General features: G+C 30.4%; 3 protein-coding genes across 5 annotated transcripts; 1 reads left to right on the top strand and 2 right to left on the bottom strand.

The window, feature by feature from the left end:
* The first annotated feature begins 6,319 nt into the window (after positions 1–6,319).
* Positions 6,320–10,496, top strand: LOC113000774 (cysteine-rich receptor-like protein kinase 10). Its single transcript, XM_026127541.2, has 7 exons — positions 6,320–7,296; positions 7,730–7,846; positions 8,555–8,694; positions 8,789–8,999; positions 9,117–9,354; positions 9,489–9,639; positions 9,766–10,496. Exons 1-7 carry the CDS (start codon positions 6,435–6,437, stop codon positions 10,072–10,074), a joined length of 2,028 nt encoding a protein of 675 aa, XP_025983326.1. The 5' UTR covers positions 6,320–6,434; the 3' UTR covers positions 10,075–10,496.
* A 3,910-nt stretch (positions 10,497–14,406) lies between these two features.
* LOC100781730 (uncharacterized) lies at positions 14,407–18,318 on the bottom strand. 3 transcript variants are annotated; one of them, XM_006605948.4, is made up of 6 exons: positions 17,941–18,318; positions 16,911–17,007; positions 16,715–16,819; positions 15,206–15,276; positions 15,022–15,084; positions 14,407–14,901 (listed from the first exon to the last, which is right to left on the bottom strand). In XM_006605948.4, exons 2-6 carry the CDS (start codon positions 16,972–16,974, stop codon positions 14,587–14,589), a joined length of 618 nt encoding a protein of 205 aa, XP_006606011.1. In that variant the 5' UTR covers positions 16,975–17,007; positions 17,941–18,318; the 3' UTR covers positions 14,407–14,586. The 3 variants fall into 3 exon arrangements, with proteins under 3 accessions (XP_006606011.1, XP_006606012.1, XP_003556002.1); XM_006605949.4 differs by having other exon boundaries at positions 17,946–18,194; XM_003555954.5 differs by having other exon boundaries at positions 17,934–18,192.
* A 1,797-nt stretch (positions 18,319–20,115) lies between these two features.
* LOC100783152 (probable xyloglucan endotransglucosylase/hydrolase protein 10) lies at positions 20,116–22,300 on the bottom strand. Its single transcript, XM_003555264.5, has 4 exons — positions 21,790–22,300; positions 21,604–21,704; positions 21,321–21,514; positions 20,116–20,844 (listed from the first exon to the last, which is right to left on the bottom strand). Exons 1-4 carry the CDS (start codon positions 21,980–21,982, stop codon positions 20,442–20,444), a joined length of 891 nt encoding a protein of 296 aa, XP_003555312.1. The 5' UTR covers positions 21,983–22,300; the 3' UTR covers positions 20,116–20,441.
* Positions 22,301–24,392: the final 2,092 nt, after the last annotated feature.

Here is a 24,392-nt window from a genome sequence, read left to right as displayed (position 1 = left end):
TTCTTAGACCAACTAACTCGTGTCACAGTTTTATTCTCTTTTCATACCTCTCTCAAAATTATTTTTAAAAAAAACATTATGGAAATAAAATTATCTTATATATAAATTCTCCTTATTGGAATCGAGATAGAATGCGATTACTTGTTTTTGAAAAAATTTTACGAGCTAGGGAAGTTCTTAGTTTATACAGTTATCTTAGTTTTTTTTTTATTATTTCAAATTTCAATTGTTCTATGCATGTGTTTGGTTAAAGCTTAAGCCGGCCTACAACGTGCAATAATCTGCTGCTTAAATTACTTATTTTTGCTTAAATAATATGGCTATGACTATCTCAGATAAAATTAGTTAAAAAATTAATTAAAAGTTACAAAGTTAGTTGATAATTGAAAAATTAATTTATTAATTATTAGTGTTCGATAAAACTAGTTATGAAAATAAATAAAAAATATAAAATGATAAAATCATAATAAAATCATGATTTATTTAAAAAGAAATAATTAAGAAATTGAATAAATATATTGAGGATAAAAAAAATATAAGCGAGAAACTAGCTTTAAAAAAAATGTTATTTCAGGCATCATTTCAAAAGCCAGTAAAATTTACTAAAAAAATTTATTTAACAAATCGTCAAACTAGTTTCTCACCTAATAAAAAAAAAGCTAAAAATTAATTAAAATACCCTAAAGAATATATGTTTAACAAAATTAACTGAAAAATTAACCAATTGGTAACTAAAACCTGAAAAAATTAGCTTATTAAAAATATATTTGATAAAATTAAATGAAAAACATGCTTAAAGCACTTAAGAGAGCCACTTGAGTTAAAAAATTGAAAAGTAAAAAATTAACTTATTAACTTATAAGTGTTTGATGAAACTAGTTATTGGAGTAGTCGAAGAGTATAAAATAACAAAAATTAATAAAATTATTATTTATGGTGAGTATTGAATAAAAAATAAATTATTTATTATCTTAAAAGTAAAATTGTCAAAATGCACTAATCTGATTCACCTCACCTTACTCCTTAAATGGGCTAATCCAGTCTGGGTTTGGCCAAACCCACACGGATTATGGGTCAAATGAATTGGCCTATCAACCTATTGAAAACAAGATAAAAATATTTGTTTTCTTATAAAAAGAAAATTCAATAAAAAAAATCAATTTTTTTAAAAATAATTGAGTAAATTAAAAATATTAATTAAACACCACAACAAAACATATTATTATAAGTTAAAAGTTTAAAACTATATTAACAAAAAATTTAAAAATTATTTAAACAAAACACTAAATAAAATAATGTTAAATAATATTACAAAATATTAAAAATTATATTTTAGGTGAATTTTACTTTATTTTTAATTAAATGAAAAAATATTTAAAATAAAATCTTTAAAAATATTAATAAATTATTTTTTAGGCAAATTAAACTCATCAAAATTCATCAATTCGATCAACCAGTTCAATTCCGGGTGGATTAAGTTAAGTTTTATAACCAATTACAAAAATCTTCTTCCTTTTGAACATATTTTAACAGTTCTACTTCAAAGAATAAAATATATTTAAAACTTATCATAAAAGAGAATAAGAGGATTAAGAATTATTGAACAGGATTATTAGACCTAGCTGTTATGTGAGGTACGAGACCGACTTTCCTTTCTATGGGCCTCCGGCACCCTGACTTCCGTAACCGTAGAACTTGGTTTCCTTGAATAATAGTAACAATAACTAATAAAACTTCTTTGAAGGTACTTGCAATTTGGCACCACACCATCTAAACCCCAAGAAAAAACCAGCTGCTTCTTGCTAATTATAGTTATAACAATTATAATGAGTTTTATGAATGTAAAATGTTTTATATTCTCAATTAATTGCGAATTTTAAGATAGTTATCATAAAATTAATATTTAAACAATTTTATTACATCATTCACACTCATTAATAATTTCACATTGTTTATTTTTTTCAAGGGAAAAAATTAATATTTATAACTAAATTTTTTTAACTAAAGCAACAAGATTTTAGATTGCATGCCTTTCATGTGTGTGGCTGGCATTAATATTTTAAAATTTGTATTTACAATAGTTTTAATGAAACATGTTTAAGGTATTTCGCTTTCTTAAGTGTCTTTTAGAGTAAAAAGAAATTATAAAGTAATTTCTTAACCATTAGAAATAATGTTAAATAATCTCTTATATATTAAAAAAATCTTCAAATCAAATTCTAAATTTGACTGAAATATATTAGAATTATGCGTCGTAGTCCCAGTATATCTTTGTACGATTGTATCATGTTAGTAGGATAAATCAGCCTTAATTAAAAAAAAATTAAACGTGTTTAATATAAACAAATTCTTAGAAATAGGTTATGACCCATTCTAAGGAAATAATCGATGCATCATGCATAGGCTAACACTAACTCAACTGTCTCTTAACCTGGCAATCCTAAAAGATTACAATGAACTATATTCTAACAAAACAAAAGATTTTTTTATTTGACAGTTCATTTGTATTTTACTTTTCTAGAATAACAAATATATCCCTGGGCAAAAATTCACCAAAACAAGTGTTGAAATTTTTTATTTTAATAATTAATATGGACTAATATTATAAGATAATTATATTAGTTATTTGTTATTGGTGAGTTTTATTTTATATAATCAAATTAATTGAGAAAAAAAACACTTATATTCGTCGTGGGGAGAACGGAGAGGATCTATTGACTTTTGTAGGTTCTTCTATATCTTCATTGTTATTACATAATAGGATTGGAAATTTATTTCTTCGTTCACTGTACAAATGGAATTGTGAAGTAACTAGCATAAGCAATTGAGTAAATTGTCTCCCCAATTTTCTTCAAAATTACAAATATAGCATTTTCTTTTTAGTTCCGACAATTTTTTTATTCTCGTAATGTTTAGTTAAGTCAACACCCAACAAAGTTATAAATCAATTAAGATTATAATACATGATTTTATTCGCTATTTAATTTTAGCTTATGCATGCGATTCAATTAATGATAACAAACTTATTTTTGGACAGAAAATGATAATAAATTTTAGTAAACCTGAAATTAACAATTGAGTAATTAAAATCTCATTCATTTCTACATCTTCAATCTTCTCTTATTACTTCTCATTCCCAGAGGACACGAAGTACGAGTGTTCTTTCTTGAAGCCAATTTCCTATCTTGTCTCCTTTTCATATTAGAAAAATCAAAAGTACACATAACTTACTGAAATATATAAATAATCAAACCTATTTTTAAATTCAAGAGAAAATAACAAAACTAGAATCTGTTGACTTAAGTCAACTTCGGGGTTAGTCAACTATACTAATTTGCAAGTGGAAACCTATCAAGATCAATCTTGGTCACATAATATAGTAATTAACATAAGGTCCCACGAATTGAATTGAAAGAGTTATGTTTCTTCACTTCAAAATAGAAAGAAAAAAAAATGTTGCGATTCAAACCTTGTACCTTCAAATTAATTTTAGTTATAAAAGCTAGCAACAGCATAATTTTCGTTCCGTCATTCAATTCAATATCCTTTGCCAAGAAAAGCTGATTCATATCTAAAAAAGCTTCCAATCATCCTATTGTTAACTACTTTTGATTTTCATTCCCCGAAGACAACCCAACATGGCTTCCAATCAGTTAAAAGGTTGTAATATTTTCAGGGTAAAGACAGAAGAGGGAAGACAAACACAGAATACACGGTTAAAACTGAGGAGAGAAGTAGTTTTCAATCAGATAACGAGTATTTTCTATGATGTAAACATATGTATTTATTTTGTTTAGAATATATATACATACATATATATATATATATATATATATATATAATAATAAATAAACTCAACAATTAAGAAGGTATTTTCTTTTATTAATATAAATTATTAAATTTTGTGATTAAGTTTTTTTTGTGGCTTATCCCGCTCATTTAATAGAAAAAAAAAATTCTTGACTAATCTAGAATTGGATCCGGAAGAAAATAAAATAAATCAATAATTATTTCTACTAACGATCAAATTCAAATACACCTGAATGATTAATATAAATTTTGTGGCTAGGTTCTTAATTAGTTAGCTATTGTGATAAATCTCATATAATTAAAAAAATTAGGTAAAATTAGTGAAGAATATTATAAATTAAATTTTAACGTTGAGAAGAATCGAAAAAAAAAAAAGCTTAAACAAATACAATTTGAATGCATTGAAAGGAAAGAAAAATCTATGTTAAACGCCATCCATAATTTTATTTTTGTTTGTGTGTAATTTTTATTTTTATATGTATTATAGTTTCAGCAATTGAAACAAGTTTTAGGAATATCTCTCATTTACTATTCTCCAAAATTATTTTCATTTTTAAAAAATTATTTTTATTACAACTTATTCACGACCTAACATATATATTTATACTTGTATCTTTTAATAGACGCTATCTTTGAAACATTCAATTGGAGCATTCAAGGAATATGGCAAATAAAAATATATTTTAAGATGTTATCTAAAGTGAAAGCATTACTAACAAGGACGTGTGACTTTTTCATAATATCACTCTTATAAGTAGTATTCATTTGTTTTTTATATGACCGGCAGCTATGAAAAAGTCACACATTGTTAAGAGTGATATTATGAAAAAGTCACACCTTCTTATAAATTATAAGTAGTATTTATTTGTTTTTTATATGACCAGTAGCTATTCATTACTTGAACTAGCTATATCCATTCGTTTAAGAAGGCAACTTCTTGGAATGTTGTCTGATGGAGACGGAACTGATTGCGTTTACAAATTCAAATACAGAAAGTGGAAGCTAGATTGCGTTTACAGTTCATCTTCTATGGTAGGATATTTATGTCCTTTGAATAATTTGAGTCCTCAATATATTTATAATTTTTTCTTTGTTACTTTTTGTTATTTAGGATGCTTTTGTTTCACATCATTTTCTTTCATTTCCCAAAATACTCGGATAAAAAAAACATTTTTCTGTTTGTTAGAAAATTATGAAGCTATTATTATTATTTTATAAAATTATTTATTATAGTTGTTATTATATTATAATTAATAATATTATATGTTAATCAATAAATATTTTTATATAATAAATATAACATTTGTATTTATTAAAACTATATACAGATATACTTAAATATTATAATAAAATTGATCAATAAGAATATATTAAACTACATAGGTAACATTATAATATATTGTTAAACACACGATTAAAATATAAATCATATCAACTAAAAATCACTTTTTTGAATAATAGAAATTAAAGAAATAATAATCATAAAAATTATAAACAACAAATAAGTAATTTAATCTAAAAATAAAAAGAATGTTTTAAGTTATAACTTCTATACATAAATAATAACAAAATAATTAATAAGATATTTAAAATATAAAATACACTTTTAAGAGTTTGGGTGACCATAACTCTTGCCAGTCACCATTCCGCCAGCCAATAAAGTTTATTCATACATCCAAAAAAAGCTTCAATCATCCTTTTTTAGTAATTACTTCTGATTCTGATTCTCAGAAGACAACCCAACATGGCAGTTCTTTCATTAAGGTCACTTCCCTTTGTTTGTTGTCTCCTTATCATAGCAAATCGCATATCTCAAGCCAGCGCAAATAACACTGCACAAAACTTCACTATTTCTGTGATCATAACACGAGGAAACTACACGGCCAACAGCACCTATCACACGAACCTCAGCACCCTTTTGTCCACTCTCACTTCCAATACAGAGATTGAATACGTACTGGTTACATTATCTTATCTTAGTTTATTAGATGATTCTAAGGGAGCTGCAGTTACACAACTGCAATCTCGGGTTACTACATGTTAGTTTAGATAGTTACTCAGCTGTCATAACTAACAATTAGTCTATAAATACCAAACTGTATCATTGAGCTAAGAGGCCTTAGGATAAAAACATTTGATTTGAGTCCTCTTTTTAAGTATATATTGATTCCATATAGTTTGAACATTCTCACAAAAATCTTGATTAGTTATTTTATGATTTTACTAAATGAGACTTATCTGACATACTTATTATCTAACGTGTCTTGTTATGTATTTCTAAGTGTCGTGATATTATTTTTTATTAATATTCTAATTTGCTAGTGGAAACCTAACAAGATCAATGTTGTCACATAATAGTAGTAATTAACATAAGGTCCCACGAATTAAATTGAAAGAGTTATTTTTCTTCACTTCAAAATAGAAAGAAAAAAGAAATTGTTATGTTTCAAACTTTGTACCCTCAAATTAATTTTAGTTATAAAAGCTAGCAACAGCTTAATTTTCATTCAGCCATATTCAATTCAATATCCTCTGCCAAGAAAAGCTGATTCATATCTAAAAAAAGCTTCCAATCATCCTGTTGTTAACTACTTCTGATTTTGATTCCCAGAAGACAACCCAACATGGCTGTTCTTCCATTAAGGTCACTTTCCTTTGTTTGCTGTCTCCTTATCATAGCAAATTTCATATCTCAAGCCAGCGCAGATTACGCTCAAAACTTCACCTATTTCTGTGATCCTAGCAATAGAGGAAACTACACGACCGACAGCACCTATGACGCAAACCTCGACACCCTTTTGTCCACCCTCACTTCCAACACAGAAATCAACTACGGTTTCTACAATTCCTCATACGGGGAGAACACTGACAAAGTGTACGCCATTGGTCTATGCAGAGGAGATGTTAAGCCAGATGAATGCAGCAGCTGCCTCAACGTTTACAGGACTATTCGCACAGAGCTCTGTCCAAATCGGAAGGAAGCAATTGGGTGGTATGAGGATGAGAAATGCATGCTGCGCTACTCAGACCACTCAATATTTGATCACATGGAAATGGGACCTGCGTTTTTTTATCACAATATGTACAACGCAACGGACTTGGATCAGTTCAATAAATCTCTCAACACCTTGCTGGGTAACTTGAAAAGTGAAGCTGCATCAGGTGACTCTCGTCTCAAGTATGCTGTAGGAAATATACCTGGTCCTGATAATAAGGTCATATATGGTCTTGTTCAGTGCACCCCAGACTTGCTACAGTCAGAGTGCGCTCAGTGCTTAAAGCTGTCCATTGAAAGTATCCCAAGAGATTGCTGTAAAGACAAAATTGGTGGTAGGGCTGTTAGACCAAGTTGTAATATGAGGTTTGAAACTGCATCTCTCTTCTATGGAGATACAGCATATGCACCATCACCGTCTCCGTCGCCATCACGATCCCAGTCGCTATTGCCACCATCCTCTACGGTCACTCATAACACTTCCTCGGGAGGTACTTGTCATATTATGCTTAGATTCTCACTTCCCACCAACAATAAGTGGATTTTGAACATTTTTTTTTTCAGTTGTGGAGGTTTTAATTAGTTTTTCCGTATTCATGATCATTTGATAATGTTATGTTGTTTTCCTGGTTTTATTGTCCTTAATCATTTAGATAAATTACTTTTAATATAAAAAATTTCTACTAATATAAATCATGTTACTTAAAAGATAATTTTAATCAAATTGCAATTGTCCCAGGCACACTAAATTACTTCATCATGCCATTTTTAAACTGTGTCAAAGAATTTTGAATGTTCTATTCTTCGTACGTTTTTTATTTTTCAAAAATCGTGTTTAAGATGGCCTGGTAATTAGTTATTGGAGTTGTTGATATTTTGCTGTCTTAATCTGTGGAATTGTCACACTGAGGATTTGATTTGCAGGAAAAAGTAGCACAGCTACCATCAGCATAGCAGTAGCAGTACCAGTTGTTGCTGCTGTGGTGTTCATTTTTATCTACATGTATCTAAGAGGGAGAAAGCGACGGGAAAAGTTTAAAAGTAGGTGAAAATACTAGTTTACTGTGACATGTTTTTTTATTTAGGGGAGCGCAAGAATATTTACATAATCCATATATTTAACCGATCATGTAAATTTTATCTAATAGAGAAATGTTTTAGAATTTAAAAAATACGTTCACATTTTTCTTTCCTATTTGGAAATGAAAAAACTCGACATAACCAAAACGGATTTTTTCAATATTTCTAGATACATTTACAATATATCTTAATCTAGAGTAATTCCCTCCATGTGCGATAGTAAACAGTACATTTTGCAAAAGTAAAATAAATTAAGTAATTAAATTAAAACATGTTTTACTCAACCGTGTAAGGGCACTAGTGTAAGTTTTTGTTGCGTCTATCAAGTGGGAATAATCTTTTTAGCGGAGAATTTGATTTTTATCATGTGCAAAATTTCCTTGATCGGTGTAATTAAGCATCTCGAGTGAAATTAATCTATTCAATGAATTGAAGAACAACCTTAGCCTCTAGCTGATGACAAAAAAAAAAGCATGCTTTACCCAGTTACGGCTAGGAATAGTCAACCACAGAGAAAGTGAATAACTATCGCGTTTTGGTTTATCGATAAGAAATTGCATCTAACATTATTAGTTTTAGTCTTTTAGGTCGCATTGAACTTTTATTAGCATAGTGGGATTAAGCTTGTATTGAAAATCTTACTAGTTTAAATCTGTTCTTCATGTGAAGCTCAACAAGAAGAAGAATATGATGATGAAATTGACATTTCTAAGTCATTGCAATTCAACTTTAACACCATACGAGATGCCACAAATGACTTTTGCGATTCTAATAAACTCGGGAAAGGCGGATTTGGGATTGTTTACAGGGTAAGCTAACACTGTCAAATGTAACTTTTCATCAAAATATGATACGGATAATTACTTGCAAAGAGCTGACTATTCCTGAATGATATATTTTCAGGGTAGGCTTTCCAATGGACAAGAGATTGCTGTCAAAAGGTTGTCAACGAATTCTAGACAGGGGGATATAGAATTCAAGAATGAAGTGCTTTTAGTGGCCAAGCTTCAGCATCGAAATTTAGTTAGGCTACTTGGTTTCTGTCTGGAAAGGAGAGAAAAACTACTTGTCTATGAATTTGTTCCGAATAAAAGCCTTGATTACTTCATATTTGGTAAGTTTAATTTGAATGTTTGTTTAATTGGACCATACTTCTATTATTTCAGTTGTGGTTTAGGACTGACCTTAATTACATAACTCTAAGATTCATATGGCTTTTTTGTCTATGTAGATCAAGCAAAGAGACCCCAATTAGATTGGGAAAAGCGCTACAAAATCATTGAAGGTGTTGCTCGAGGCATTCTCTACCTCCACCAGGATTCTAGATTGCGCATTATCCATCGGGATCTTAAAGCAAGTAACATTCTCTTAGATGAAGAGATGAATCCTAAAATATCAGATTTTGGTTTGGCAAAATTGTTTGGTGTGAATCAAACTCATGGAGACACAAATAGAATTGTTGGAACCTAGTAAGTACTAAAATGCATTAGTTTATTAGTTGTTAATGATATTATTGGGTATAGCCATTGAAAATTGTGTAAATGTTGAAGATGATTGTGAAAAGATTCTGCTTAATTAAGCTATACTTCATCATTTTATGTAGTGGATATATGGCACCTGAGTATGCAATGCATGGACAATTTTCAGAGAAATCGGACATTTTTAGTTTTGGTGTACTGGTTCTTGAGGTTGTAAGTGGCCAGAAAAATAGTTGCATTCGTCATGGAGATTTTGTAGAGGATCTGTTGAGTTTTGTAAGCTTTCCTTTTACCTTACTTCTTGTTAGATGTATCAAATTGGAGAATCTTAGGTGTTAATAATCTAAATTACTATAGAAATGGAATCGAACGTAATTTATGTAACTGAGCAAAATCACGCAGGCATGGCAAAGCTGGACAGAAGGAAGAGCTACAAATATCATAGATCCCACATTAAATAATGGTTCACAAAATGAAATAATGAGATGCATCCACATTGGGTTACTCTGCGTTCAAGACAATGTTGCTGCTAGACCTACCACTCTTCCACTACCTTTGGAACCTGCATTTTACGTGGATAGAACTGGAGACCTTCCAGACATGCAGTTATGGGAGTTTAGTTCAAGGACAACAAGATCAAGAGAAGACACAACTAGATCAGTTCAAGAATCGGTCAATGAGGCTTCAATTTCTGACCCATATCCTCGCTAGATTTTGATCATAGTTGTGGTAGTCATAAACATTATCGATCAGAATAGGATTGTAAGTGGCCAAAAAAAACTCTGGTATTCGTGGTGGGGAGAACGTGGAGGATCTATTGACCTTTGTAGGTTCTTCTTTTCTTCTTTATTAGTATATCTTCATTGTTATTACATAATAGGATTGGAGCTTTATTTCTTCGTTCACAGTACTGTACAAATGGAATTGTGAAGTAACTAGCATCAGCAATTGAGCAAATTATCTCCCCAATTTTCTTCAAAAGTTACAAATATAGCTTTTCTTTTTAGTTTCTAATATTTTTTTTATTCTTATAATGATTTATGAGTCTTTTTCTCAGTTGTGTTCAATTTTTTTACTTTTATTCGATGTTGGACTTTATGTTATACTTGTACTCAAAATCTTCCTCTCAAGCATAAATCATAAATCTTTTCTGCATGATAATCTCTCCCTCAAGCGTAAGCCATTATCATCCACTATTCCATGGTAGTCATTAGATCTACATTGTGGCTAGGGGGTGTCCTTGCACCCCCTCATTTTCTAAAATTTATCAATAAATTTTCTTTTAAACTGAAAAATTGTAAATAAAATTTTATATTTTTATATTTTATTTCATCTATATTTATATAGTTGAACCCACTGATTTTATTTTTTATAATTTGTCCTCACTGACTTTGGGTCTTGGTTCCGCCACTGGCTCTACTCACAGGACATGCCTTCTAGATCCACCGCTATGAAGACTTTCGATACAAGGGATCATTAGGATCAGGAACTATTGTCGTCATTTTACTCATTTGAGTTAGTCATCAAGTCAAACTATTAGATCTGATACTAATAATTGGGGAATTTAGGGAGGTAAACACTTAGGAGATTTACATCAATAATTCATGAACAACCACATAGAAAATTTGACACCACACTTTAACTCAAAACTTTAAGACTCAAGTTTATGAGTCTTCTCCTCACTTATATGGTGCTCAACTTTTTCACTTTTAATCGATGTATGTAGAACTTCATCTCATACTTCCAACAGAATCTTCCCTCGTTACTTCTCATTCCCAAAGGACAACAAGTAAGAGTGTTCTTTCTTGAAGCCAACTTTCCAATCTTGTCTCTTTTTCATTTTAGAAAAATTAAGAGTACACATAACTTACTTAAATATATAAACAATCAAACCTATTTTTAATTCAAGGGAAACTAACAAAACTAGTCTTGGTTGACTTAAGTCAACTTTGGGATCAGTCAACTATGTTAATTTGTTACTGGAAACCTATCAAGATCAATCTTGGTCACATAATACTAGTAAGGCTAAATTGTAAATTTAATTCTCCTATTTGTCTTAGATTTCAATTTTGATTCTCTTATAGTTTAATTCACAAATTTAGTTTCCTAATTTTTTGTATCCCCTTAATTTAATCTCCAATCCCAAAATTGGACTTTACCTGTTAATTATTTATGTTGATCACCACGTATCGCACTTTCATTGGACGTTGATCGTCACGTGTCATACTTTTATCGGATGTCCACCTAATTAGGTGTACGAAATTAATATCCAATAAAAGTATGACGTCTGACCATTAATGTCCAATAATAGCATAGCACGTGACGATCAACATAAACAATTAATAATCAATGTCTAATTTTAGAATTGTGAACTGAAATAGTAAGATTGTAAAAAAAATGAAAGACTAAATTTGTAAATTAATTATAGGATGACCAACATCGAAGTATGAGGCACATAATTTACTATGTAGCCTAGTAGTAATTAAGATAAGGTCCCACGAATTGAATTGGAAGAGTTTTGTTTCTTCACTCCAAAATAGAAAGAAAAAAAATTGTTGTGTTTCAAACTATGTACCCTCAAATTAATTTTAGTTATAAAAGCTAGCAACATCTTAATTTTCATTCAGCCAATGAATTCAATATCCTTCGCCAAGAAAAGCTGATTCATACCTAAAAAAGCTTACAATCATCCCATTGTTAACTTCTTCTGATTTTGATTCCCAGAAGACAACGCAACATGGCTTCCAATCAGTTAAAAGGTTGTAATATTTTCAGGGTGAAGACAGAAGAGGGAAGACAAACACAGAATACACGGTTAAAACTGAGAAGAGTAGTCGTTTTCAATAACGAAGTTTTCTATGATGTAATCATGTAAACATATGTATTTATTTTGTTTAGAAATTGTATATATAAATAAATATTAATAATAATATAAATAAAAAAATAAACTCAACAGTTAGGAAGGTATTTTTTATTAATATAAATTATTAAATTTTATGATTAAGTTTCTTTATGTTAATCCTCTTGTTTATTAAAAAAATAGATGTGAATAATTTAAAATTCGACCTAAAGATAAATAAAATAAATTAAAAATTATTTCTATCAATGATGTAATTTGGATACTACTTGAATGATTAGTATAAATTGTGACTAGGTTTTTAATTACTTAGTTATTGAGATAAATCTCATATAATTAAAAAATTAGGCAAAATTAGTGAAGAATATTATAAATTAAAGAAAAGAAAATCTATGCTAAACGCCATCCATAATTTATTTTTGTTTGTCTGTGATGTTTATTCTTATATGTATTATAGTTGCAACAATTATAACTAAGTTTTAAGAATATATCTCATTTATTATCCTCCAAAATTATTTTCATTTTATTTCGCATTAATTTTATTTTTAAAAATTATTTTTATTACAACTTATTCATGACCTAACATATATTTATATCTGTATCTTTTAATAGATACTATCTTTGAAACATTCAATTGGACCATTCAAGCAATATGACAAAGAAAAATATATTTTAAGATGTTATCTAAAGAGAAAGCGACTATTTCATAATATCACTCTTATAAGTAGTATTCATTTGAATACTCTTATAAGTATTATTAATGAGGTGATTGGTTGGATTTTAGGGGATGTTGAAAAATCTGCATCCTTTAATTAATTAGAATACAATATAAATATTTTTTTGAATTTAATTCATCATAACTCATATAAAAAAAAATCTTTACAATGTGAGTGCATATAAATTAAATTCATATGTTTTTACAGAAGTTATTTAATCAAATATTATTATGCATATGATAAATTTGTTGATTTTAAATTTTTTACAATAATTAATTAAAAAATATATTTAATGATATATTTTTACCTTTTACTGTAGGATAATTAGGGAGGAAACGCTTCAAAATTTAACAATATAAAATATAAAATACACTTTAAGAGTTTGGTGTGACTGTGACCATAACTCCTGTGAGACACCCTTCCGTCAGCCAATAAAGTTTACTCATACATCCAAAAAAAGCTTCAATCATCCTTTTTTGTTAATTACTTCTGATTCTGATTCCCAGAAGACAACCCCAACATGGCTGTTCTTTAATTAAGACAACTCAGAAATTAAAAATAATACATTAAACATAATAGTAATAAAATTAATAATAAAATTTAAAATAAAATAATTATCAAAATTTTATTGGTCTAATCCCATTTTTTCTTGGGATGAATAAGACAAACTCATTTATTGTACATGATGCAATATATGACTGAATTGTAAATACATAGACTATTTATTGTATGTATAAAAAGGTTAACACCGTTTAATTATAATTTTTATATAAATTTTACTTAATAATAAAACATAGATCACTAATTTGTTTTAGTATTGCTTGTGTCTTTAATAAATAATAAAACATATATCACTAGTTTTACCTTCCAGACATGCGGTTATGGGAGTTTAATTCAAGGACAAGATGATCAAGAGAACACACAACTCGATCAGCTCAAGAATCGGTCAATGAGTTGTCGATCAGAATAAACATTCAATTCTTCAACCAAAGTGCAGCTTATAGGTACACATGTAAGTTATTATTTCGAAGTCTAGCCTACTGTCTAGACAAACCAAATGTTCCTTTGTAACGAGATACCCTCAATTTGTTATAATTATAAAATGTGTGCTATGGCAATTTCTTACTATGAGCACAGCTTGTCCTATGCTGTGTCTGCACAATATATAGGACAATTTAAAATTCCCCCGGAACCTCCGTTTTCAGTAGGATGATATTGTGCATCTAAATAAGTTTTCAACAGTTGTCGTGCACTAAATCACTCAGAAAATTTATTATCGATGTTATTTTTCCTATTTCCTACAATATTTATCATTTGCCACAGCTTGTGGTAATAGATGTGTTTTGTTTCTTCTGTATTTTCTCTTCCTTTTCTTTTTTCTCATTGTCTACGAGGGAAAATTAAGAGTAACTTAATGCACCTACGCAATAATTTAAAAATCCCAATAGAGGACATAAGAGAACGCTACAATAAAGCCAAGTAGCAAGTCTTGTTACTTCACCAGCCGCTGCCCCTGACATAGAGGTCGTAGATACATTGGTTATAATTTAACGCAGCATAAATCATACAGAAAATTCCAACTAGACTGGTCGCAATAATCTCAGTAAATTGTTATAGCATAAAGATCTAATCCTCAAAATCTTGTTATGCTCAAGATAGCTCAACTATTCTTGGACGTTTTTTGGAATGAACATTTCCCTTTTGTTTTTCCTGAATATTATCCTTACTGGAAATAGATTTTTGAACAAGAGATGAAGGCTTTTCACTGTTGTTTCCATCGTCGTGATAATCATCACTGCTTTCAATATCATCATCCCCACAGTCATCATCAGTACTACTTTCCTCTGAATCTGTTTCACTACCATCAGCAGCCAATGGAATCACAGGCTGACAAGTGGAAATTGCAGATTCAGCAGCAGCCACTGCCTCTGGTGTATGAAGATCAGCTACACCAAGCATCAAATCCTGCAAGAAAATGAAAGCAAAATAAATATTTTAATCCACTAATTGCAAGTCATTAATATATAGACAGGTAAGTAGAGGGATTATTGATATGAGAGAGACAATAGAGTGACTGACACTGACCATTTCAATAACTTCCGATTCATTTCCAGTTAGCTCTTCAATATCATAATTCTCAGGATTGTCCTACATATTAATATACAGGCATATATATTTAAAGCTAAACAAGATGGAATAAAGTAAGACCGGAGAAAATAGTTGCAAAGCAGTAAAAACAAATGGCTTCGACCAGAAATCAAGCTTTAACCTTTGCATCAAGTTCAAGCCTCTTATTTGCTTCTGACATCACTCCTAGGAAGTCTTTAACCTTCCCTAAAACTGCATCAATAAACAAAATTTGATGTCACACAAAAAGTTGTACTTCATTTTATTATTCCATCTTCATAGATTTCTGAAGCATTCAAACAATAGCTACATCAATGCTTATGACTAGAATATAACCAGTTAGTATGATATAAAAACCTAATTCAACATGAAATATTATTTAGGGAAAAGGCTTGTATCCGTCTGTCACATCCATGTTTAGTTTTCCTTCAAACTAAAAGTTTAGCAATTAGTGATTTAAGATTCTTGAGAGAGATATCACATATAAAATAGTTGTAAAACAACTACAAAAATGTGCACGAAGCCACGACCAGACAGAAATCCCAACCAATGGCATCATGAACAGACAAATAAAAGAGTTTTTGTAGACAAGGATGAGTTTATATTGAACCACAACATGATTAAGATCTTGAACTTTGAATGCTTAAACAATTAAACTAGTTCACTTAAAATAATAGCCACTAACATACAGCAAATCTGTTTGGCACACAAGACAAGGGGCAGAAAACTTCCAGTCCAGTGACAGACAAATCACACCAAAAGTTAAGTTGAAAACCAGACAAGACCAAAACACCCTTTTTGGGGGAACTCCAGCTGCACAGAGGATAACTGATTCAGACTGAGATTCTATTTTATGGGCAGTTGTGGTTAATAACAATGAAGTACTATTGTTTACTATAGGCTCATCGCATTGGCAGGGGACATAATTGGTTGGTAGTTTGCATGGATATGGGTAAGAGTAATGGTACAGGTACACTGTACAACAAAATTCTGAAAGGATAGCATAGTATATCACAGAGAAATATAAAAACATAAACAACAAAGAAATTAAATTAAATCATAAGAAAAATACTAGTTTCATAACATCCTAACTCAAGTAAGCAAAAACATTTAAGGCAGAAGTTTTGAAGGGAGTGAGTGAAGCAGTAGTATGTTTAATTTTGTTACAAAGCAAACAACTTAGCAACAAAATCTAATGTTTTGCATGGACTAACTTGTACTTGGAGTGAATCACTACCAGTGATAAGTACGCATCAGATGCATATACCCAATAAGTACTGTTATGGGCATCACAACTATCTACGAAAGGGACACCCATACATCATAGGTAACATGTATATCCCCAAGCATCATCATGAACAATTGTTCAGGCACATCATACCCCAGTAATGAGCTTTGAAACATAAATTTGAAAAAATTATACTAAGGAAACCAAAGTTAGCCATCATCCAAAATAGCAAGTGACAATATCTAGGCAATATCAGTTAATTCCCTCGTGCGCATAGCATTCAGTGTTTTTGTCAATATGGAAACATGAAAACTAAAAACTCTAATCTACTATAACTGTATGGTAATTAACCAATATTTGAGGTGTTCCTTAATAAAAAAAAAGATGTAAATTTAAAGACTTGGGATGAATTTGAAGTAGTACGTTGGCTTGGGGGATGTGGGGCAGTGAGTGGTGTGCCATGAGGGGGGAGTCTCCTAGTTTGTGTGTCTGATTCTTTTTTATTATCACAAACAAGAAGAGTGGATTCTGCACAAACAAAGACAACTTCATCATTATAACCCAAAATGAAAATGGGAAATAAGAAAAACAAATTGAATTGAAGAAAGATAGAAGAGACCTAAGGAAGAAAGGGGTGTGCCTTTATGCTCAAACTGGAGCAGCTCTTTGCTCTTCTCTGCCATATCTTGTTGTCTCTTGTCAGCTGTCTAAAAAGCCTGTGATGGTTCCAAAGAGCATATAAGGAAGTGAATGCAAACATTGGCCTAGGAACTACGAAGCATAGTTTTAAAAACCAAAAAGTGATCGAACCGGTCAAGGCATTGGGTCAGTGGTCAAACTAGTGGGTCACTTATTGACCCACATGACTTGGTCTATATTAAAAAAATTGAAAACTTTATACCTTGAATTAATAAAAAGGCCAAAAAAAGACAAACATATCACAAATTAATATGCACAAAAAAAAAGTTTCAGCAGAACAAATTTAGAATCTACAATGACAGAAACTTCAAGTAAAAACAGCATTAGGTAAAAGTGGTACCCTATTTTGATACAAAAGACAGTTCACTTGCTTACATACAATGTTTTAGCAATTAAAAATCAAGTAAGCAACCAGTGCCTGTTTCTAAAAAATACAGACTTTAAAATAATAACAGTAACTTCCCCCAACCCATGTAACAATTCCCATTACATCTTTTATCCTACAACACTTGCCATGGCATTTCTCGTATTTAGATCCAGCAATCTGTTACCCATTCCTATATCAATCTGAAATTGTATCAGTCCATCCTTCCGTCCAAAAAGTGACAATCGGTAACAAGTAAGAAAAGCTTAAAGGATTGAACCTCAATCAGCATCACTAATTACAAAAGTGTTGAACACCTTCTCATTTCAATTTCATTCCCAATACCAGAAACTTCAAGCAAAAACAGTAATAAAAAGTCACAGAATGCAATGTCGAACACTCACTCTTACAAAATACAATACTTCCGAACTCACTAATTAATTCAAATTCCAATACTTCAAAAGTTCAAAAACACATGTCAATTTCCCAGCCATTGTAGAGTTAAGTGCAGGTTGCACTCAGTTGATGCCTATTTGGAAACAAGTCGTAATAAAATTGATAAAGAAGAAAGACACTGACTTGGAACCTTACAACGCGACGGCCTGGTGTGGTGCAACCTTCCGACTGCAACGACGACGCTGGGATGGCTGGTCGTTCCCGCCTGCGTGGCTTCGAAGCTCTCTGCTGGGTGTTCGTGCGACGACGGCAGAGGAACGGCGGGACGACGACGACGGTAAACAGAAGATGGTTGGATGGCAACGGCGACTAGGGTTTTAAATTTGTCGTAGGCTTGCGCGTCCAACTAAAGATGATTATTTGACTGGGCTATGTCTTGGGCTTGGACTTGTACCGTTTATCGGTGACAGAAATAAGAGAATTGCTTGGTGCATCAGCTTTTTTCTTGTGCACCGAGCAAATTTCTGTAAATTCTGAAAGTGTCCCTGCTAAAAAAACATGCAGATTCACAATTTCTATGAATCCGTATGATTCATAAGTTTTTAAATAATTTTTTACAGAATTAAATTATAATTTTTTATAATTATTACATTAAATAGATTATGATTTTAGTCTTATTATAATTAATTTTGATCTAACAATCTATTTTTTTATATATATAAATTTTAAATAAAAATCATAGGTTTAATAAAAATTTATATATGTCAAAAAATCAATTATTAGATTAAAATTAATTGTCATATTTTATTATGTAAACTTATATGTGTATTAAATATATATTATAAATTTTAACATTATATATAGTGACATTAATCATTTTATAACATAATTGGCATATTAACTCAATTGATTAAAATATCATACTAATAACACGAAAGTTATAGATTTGAGTCCTACAAAAAAAATGTTGGATGCACGAAACAATTATCCAGAAATACGACAAGTTAAACAATAATTAAAAATATTTATAATAATGATATTTAATAAATAAATGTTTATGCTTAATTTTTAATATCTTTATATAATAAATATGAACCTACAATTATGTTTTTCTTCTCATATTTTTATACTTTTTTGTCACATCACTTCACTTATACTGTGTTAAAATAAATAATATAGTATATTATTTTAATGTATTAAATAATATAAATATTATAATATTAAAATAATATAATATAAGTGATGTGTAGAAAAGTTGAGAAGAAAATGGTATAAAAAAGAGATAAAAAGACAAAGTGATCTATATTAATTTTTATAGTATGAAAAAATATTAAATAATATATATATATATATATATAATTTATTTATTAAATATTTTTATTATAAAAATTATTATTTATTATTTTAAAACTATATTTGACATTAAATAAGTATTTTAAAAATACCATTATATCATTTAATAATGTTATTATAATTTAGTGTTTGCATTATAACTAAAACAATGTAGTGGTTAAGGTGAATGGAAGGTCACGGCCACATGAATCTAATCCAATCTTTATTTATGCTATGGCTATCAGCATCCATGGTAAATGGGCTTAGCAAAGAAAAGAAAAACAAGCGATTTGTTTGGTTTGTCCATTTTGTACTAATATCCAAACTTATAATTTGGATACTAAATAACAAAAATACGATCGGATTGAACAACCAATTGAATCAAAAACCAAATTCATAATCAATCTAGCCTTGGATCATTTTTGCATTTGACTCATTAAAACAATTTGGTATTGAACAAGTAAGAAAATGATCTTCACCCAATCCCTAAACTCATAAGAGAAGCAAGCAATTAGACCAATCACACAATGCATTGATGTTGTTTTTGGTTTTAGGTGATGTGAGTGGAGCACTACAAATGCCAAAAAAGCACAATTCACACAATGCATTGAACCATTGTCAACCGCGGTCTAGCTTTTGGGACAAGGCACTCAATTGCAACTTCGATGCAAACATGCATCTAGTAGTTTACATATAGAAACAAACCACAAGGGATTCAAGTGGTGAGCAATAAACTCGAAGTTACTTGTTGGGGACTTTACAAAAAGTTCTTTTAACAAATTAATGATGAAATGCAAAGTGTTTCACATTGGCAGGAGGAAAAGCATTTTGAAGCTAGAACAAAAATTAATATGGTGTTTCACAAGTAAGACAAGAGAAGACAAAACATTATAATCAAAAAGATATTTTTTTTCACTTTCAATTCAAATTATACGGGGGTTAAGTAACAAAAAATTGTATAGGAATTAGCCAATGTTCACTTTACTCCAAATTATAGAGTACGGTGAAAAAAGAAAGAAGTATAAAACGATACTTTGAAAAAGTGTTAAACTATAGGAGAGGTATAGTTTATTTTATATATCCGGATAACTAATATATGTCACATTCGTGAATTAAATTTTAACTCTTGACAACCAACTACATAAGGCCTAAAAACCTTTCCTAACTCGCAACCAAGACATTTCAGCTTTATGATTGAACGCTTTACTTCGAAGGCTAACAAATGATTATAATCAGCAAATGAAAGCAAAGCTTTTAGCTTTGTGGCATCAAACATAGAACAATTGTAACAACACATCTGAAACTAAAACCGAAAGGAAAAAAGAAAAGAGAAACCGAAGCAATGATCCTCCTTTCTGATCAATACTTGGGAAGAGAACATTCCCTTGGAAGATTGTTTTGGAACCTCTCATTGTCTTGGCAGTAATCATAAATCATGTGGTATTTCCTGACCCATTTGAACCACCTTCTTTGAGTGGACGTAAGTGTGCTAGAGCTGTATTGGTTCCACCAATTGGTAGGGCTAGCTGCTCTGCAAAACCTTGGGTTCCCTTTCCACACACAAGCATCAATCTTGTAATTTCTGAATGAAGCTATGAAGGGACCCTTTGTCCAATCAATCTTATCTTGGCCACCTCGTGTTGCCCAGCTATCACCATTCCACAAGGTTGCTTTCAGACTCATTGGCTGCCATCTAGGAAATGCTACACCCTTGTCTGCGTGGTTTCTATAAACTCTTATAGGAATCATATCCACCATTAATCTGAATAAAGGCAAAGTCAACTTTACAACTAGCCTTTTGGAAACACAATATATAAACTTAACATGGTGCAGAAAATGATTTAAAAAGTTAAAATATTTTCAACTTCAAACAAATTTTTGGGTGAAGTCAGGTATCCTTAACTGAGAAGTAAAGACTAATCTTTTGATGCACAAAGATTAATTTAAGACATTGATCTCTCTCAACATATGTTCTTTCATATGCTAGAACAAGGAATTGAACCCCTGATCATATCCAACCTAAGAAACTAAATCTGATAAAACTTTTCAATTATGTATATATGTTAGTGAAGTAAAATAAGTGCATTAATCATATTGACTCGTTTGACTAGTTTCCAACTTTTCAACAATATAAGTAATTTATTGAAGTTGCTTCCTCTACCAACCAAGTATAAAGGATTGAAGAGCAATGCAATTTAGGCTATAAAAAGCTTTCATTGATTGTAGAAGATGGCTTACACAATCTGGTGCATATTCCACAACACCGAATAACTATGGAAGTCCTTTGTAGGATCAAACCACAGATAAATCCTCTCTTCTCGATTGTCAGTTCCATCTGCGAAAATATTTGTTTGTAGAATATATGGCTGCCCAGAGACATTGCCAAGAAACTCAAAGTCTATCTCATCTCGATTAGGTTGATCAGAGGTAAGCTGTAATAATATATTGCCAAGTTAGAATGAGTCTATATTTTTATATGATTCAAAACAATCAGAAAAAAGAAGGGCAAAGAGTTGCTAACATAATAGGCCAGGACAGTGCCTGCAGAATCAGCTGGCACTAGTTTGATTTGCATGTCAATTTGCCCAAATAAAAACATCTGGTTTGAAGCAAAACCAGATCCTGCAATAATTATCCAAACATAGTTAAGAAAAGAATCTTCAGTTTTGATATTGCAGCTATTTAATTTAAACTTGATAATTAGTACCAGATTCTTGGTCCAGTATCAAGCTTCTTGTATGTCCATCAGAAGATGTGTTCACATGGGTAGGAGACCATATTACAAAGAAGTCCTTATTGAAGTCTCCTGTTGAAACAATAGATGCAACTGAAACTTGAAACAGACTTGAGGAAACAAACCCAGTGAAGAAGATAAGTAGTGTTGTGTGGAAGTTTTTCATGGTTCTTATGAAAGAATATGTCTGAGGGCTCTAACTTGTAACTTATAATTGAGGAGCTATATATAGGTATTGCATGGGAGGGAAAATGCAGTTTTGTTTAATTAAGAATATCTTTAGAAGGAAGTAAAGGAGTTTTTAGCTGTCCGAATCTTCATGGTTGAGAGTACGTGGATTCGTTAAGAGTTCACAATACAACATAAATAAATGTGAAGGTACTCTTAAAGTGATGAATACTGCAACATTAAATTGATGGGGCCATGCTGTTATAATAGTAACTAAGGATATCATGAATATGAATACTATCAACCGCTATGAGTGACAAACAACACATTGATGCACCATAATGATAGTCTTGTAGCATCCATTTTGTCATAATTAGATTCCAGAATTTTCTATTCTTTTGGATGAAAATAGCCCTACAGGATTAGTATAAATAGAGCCTTTCTAATTGTCATTTGTATTGAATAATAAATGAAGTTATTTTTACATATCTAAGAGATTCTCTTTTCTTCGTCTTGAGTTTTATGAGCCGAAAATGCTTAAATTGTTACCGGCAAACAAAGGAACACGTTGAAAGATAAATTCGAGAGTATTGCCTTCCAAGAATCCTGATCCAATTACTTAACTTGGGGCAAGGAAACTTATTTTGATCACATTCATCAGAATACGGATAATAAAATATGTACCAGACTTTGGACACACACTTGTGCTTGCTCAAGAAAAGCCTTTTCCCTCTCTTCTCAACAGAAAGTTTACAAAAATGAGAAGCTGACAACAAATTTGCTTTCTTGCCTCCTGAGATTTTCTCTTAGATAACTTGGTTTTAAAGCTTCCATTTTTTCAAGGGTTCTAAGGATTTATTCCTTCCCTCCCTTTGTAGGGACGTTATTGTGTTAGTTAAATATACTACAACTACAACTTATATTTCACTACAATTTTTTTCCTTTGCCTACGAAAGAGTATTTAAAAAAACGAACAAAATATCTACAAGGGGAACTATAGTTACTTTGACAGACTGTGGATTAGATGAAAAATCAGAACTTGAATTGCACTTAAAAGTTAAAACAAACAATTCTATTCTGTCCCCCCCTCCCCTGTCTTCTTTATTGGAAGAATCTCAAAACAAATATATTTTTTTTAACTTAGTAACCAATTCCAGCGTCCAGAATGATTAATTTGAACAAAAAGCCTATACAAAATTACAAATACATAAAATTGTCATTTGTTATACTTTGCTCATGCTCAATGGGCCCAAACCTGCGTCCCGATTTTAATTAGGAAAAATCCTAATTGACCGGGATTGAGGTCGGATTCAGATTTTTTTCCGATATCCAATGTCAAATTTGGGATCGGGATGAGATTATTAATACTCAACCCAAACTCGCCCTCACACTCGCACTCGCTAATAATTAATTTACACAAATATTGTTACATGTATATAACACACTAAAACATAAAACTATTGAATTAAATTATATGTTAGTGTTGGATTGAATTTTATGTTGTCATATATAATCTAAAAATATATTATAGTTGCTATTTAAAATTATATTTTTCATACAAAAAAAATTCGACCGCGTGAGAGGCGGAGATGGGTGTAAATCTACATCTCAATGGAGGATTTGAGAGGCGGAAAAATTTGGAGAATCAGGATAAGTTGGGATAAGCAAAATCCAACCACCATACCTACCCTTTCTCAATCAGAGGATGACTCTCTGAGATAAATTTTTTAATAAACATTTAATAGAAAAGATATATAAAGGTAAAATTAATTATTTTTTTCATTAGTTAAAATTAAAGTTATACATTTTAATTTTTGGAAAAGTTAAATGAGAGGACTTCTACAAATTTTAAGGCGCATAAGAAGATTTTAAATTAATATATGAGAAAATTTTAATTTATTTTACTTTTTTATAATTAATTATTAAGAAACTTATCAAGCATAGCTTAATTCTTTTATATTTTTGGTCAATTCGGAAGTTTAATTTCAAATCAATTCGACAATTTATCACGAAGCTAGGAATGAATTGACAATTCGTCATTTAATTGGCTGTTCGTTGCACCTGTATGACAAATATTACTGAAAGAAAACGAGTTGTGAATTATGCCAATATGTTGGATCCAACAGCCAAGTCCACCATCTATAAATTCCTAGAATTTGTTTGCCAGTTGTTGACAAAAACAGATATATATATATATATATATATATATATATATATATATATATATATATATATATATATATATATATATACTTTCACGAAATGATATTGGAAAGTCTACAAAAAGAAAATTAAATTAGGAAAATTGTTGTTTAAAAGAAAATTTATGCTACTTCTCCACTAGTTTTCACACACTATTACTCATGGAAAAAAATCATTCATAAAAAAATTCCAGTAATAAACAAATT

The sequence above is a fragment of the Glycine max genome, chromosome 20, assembly GCF_000004515.6.
Source record: "Glycine max cultivar Williams 82 chromosome 20, Glycine_max_v4.0, whole genome shotgun sequence".
Lineage (NCBI taxonomy): Eukaryota > Viridiplantae > Streptophyta > Magnoliopsida > Fabales > Fabaceae > Glycine > Glycine max.
This window is presented reverse-complemented; position numbering and strand designations above follow the sequence as displayed.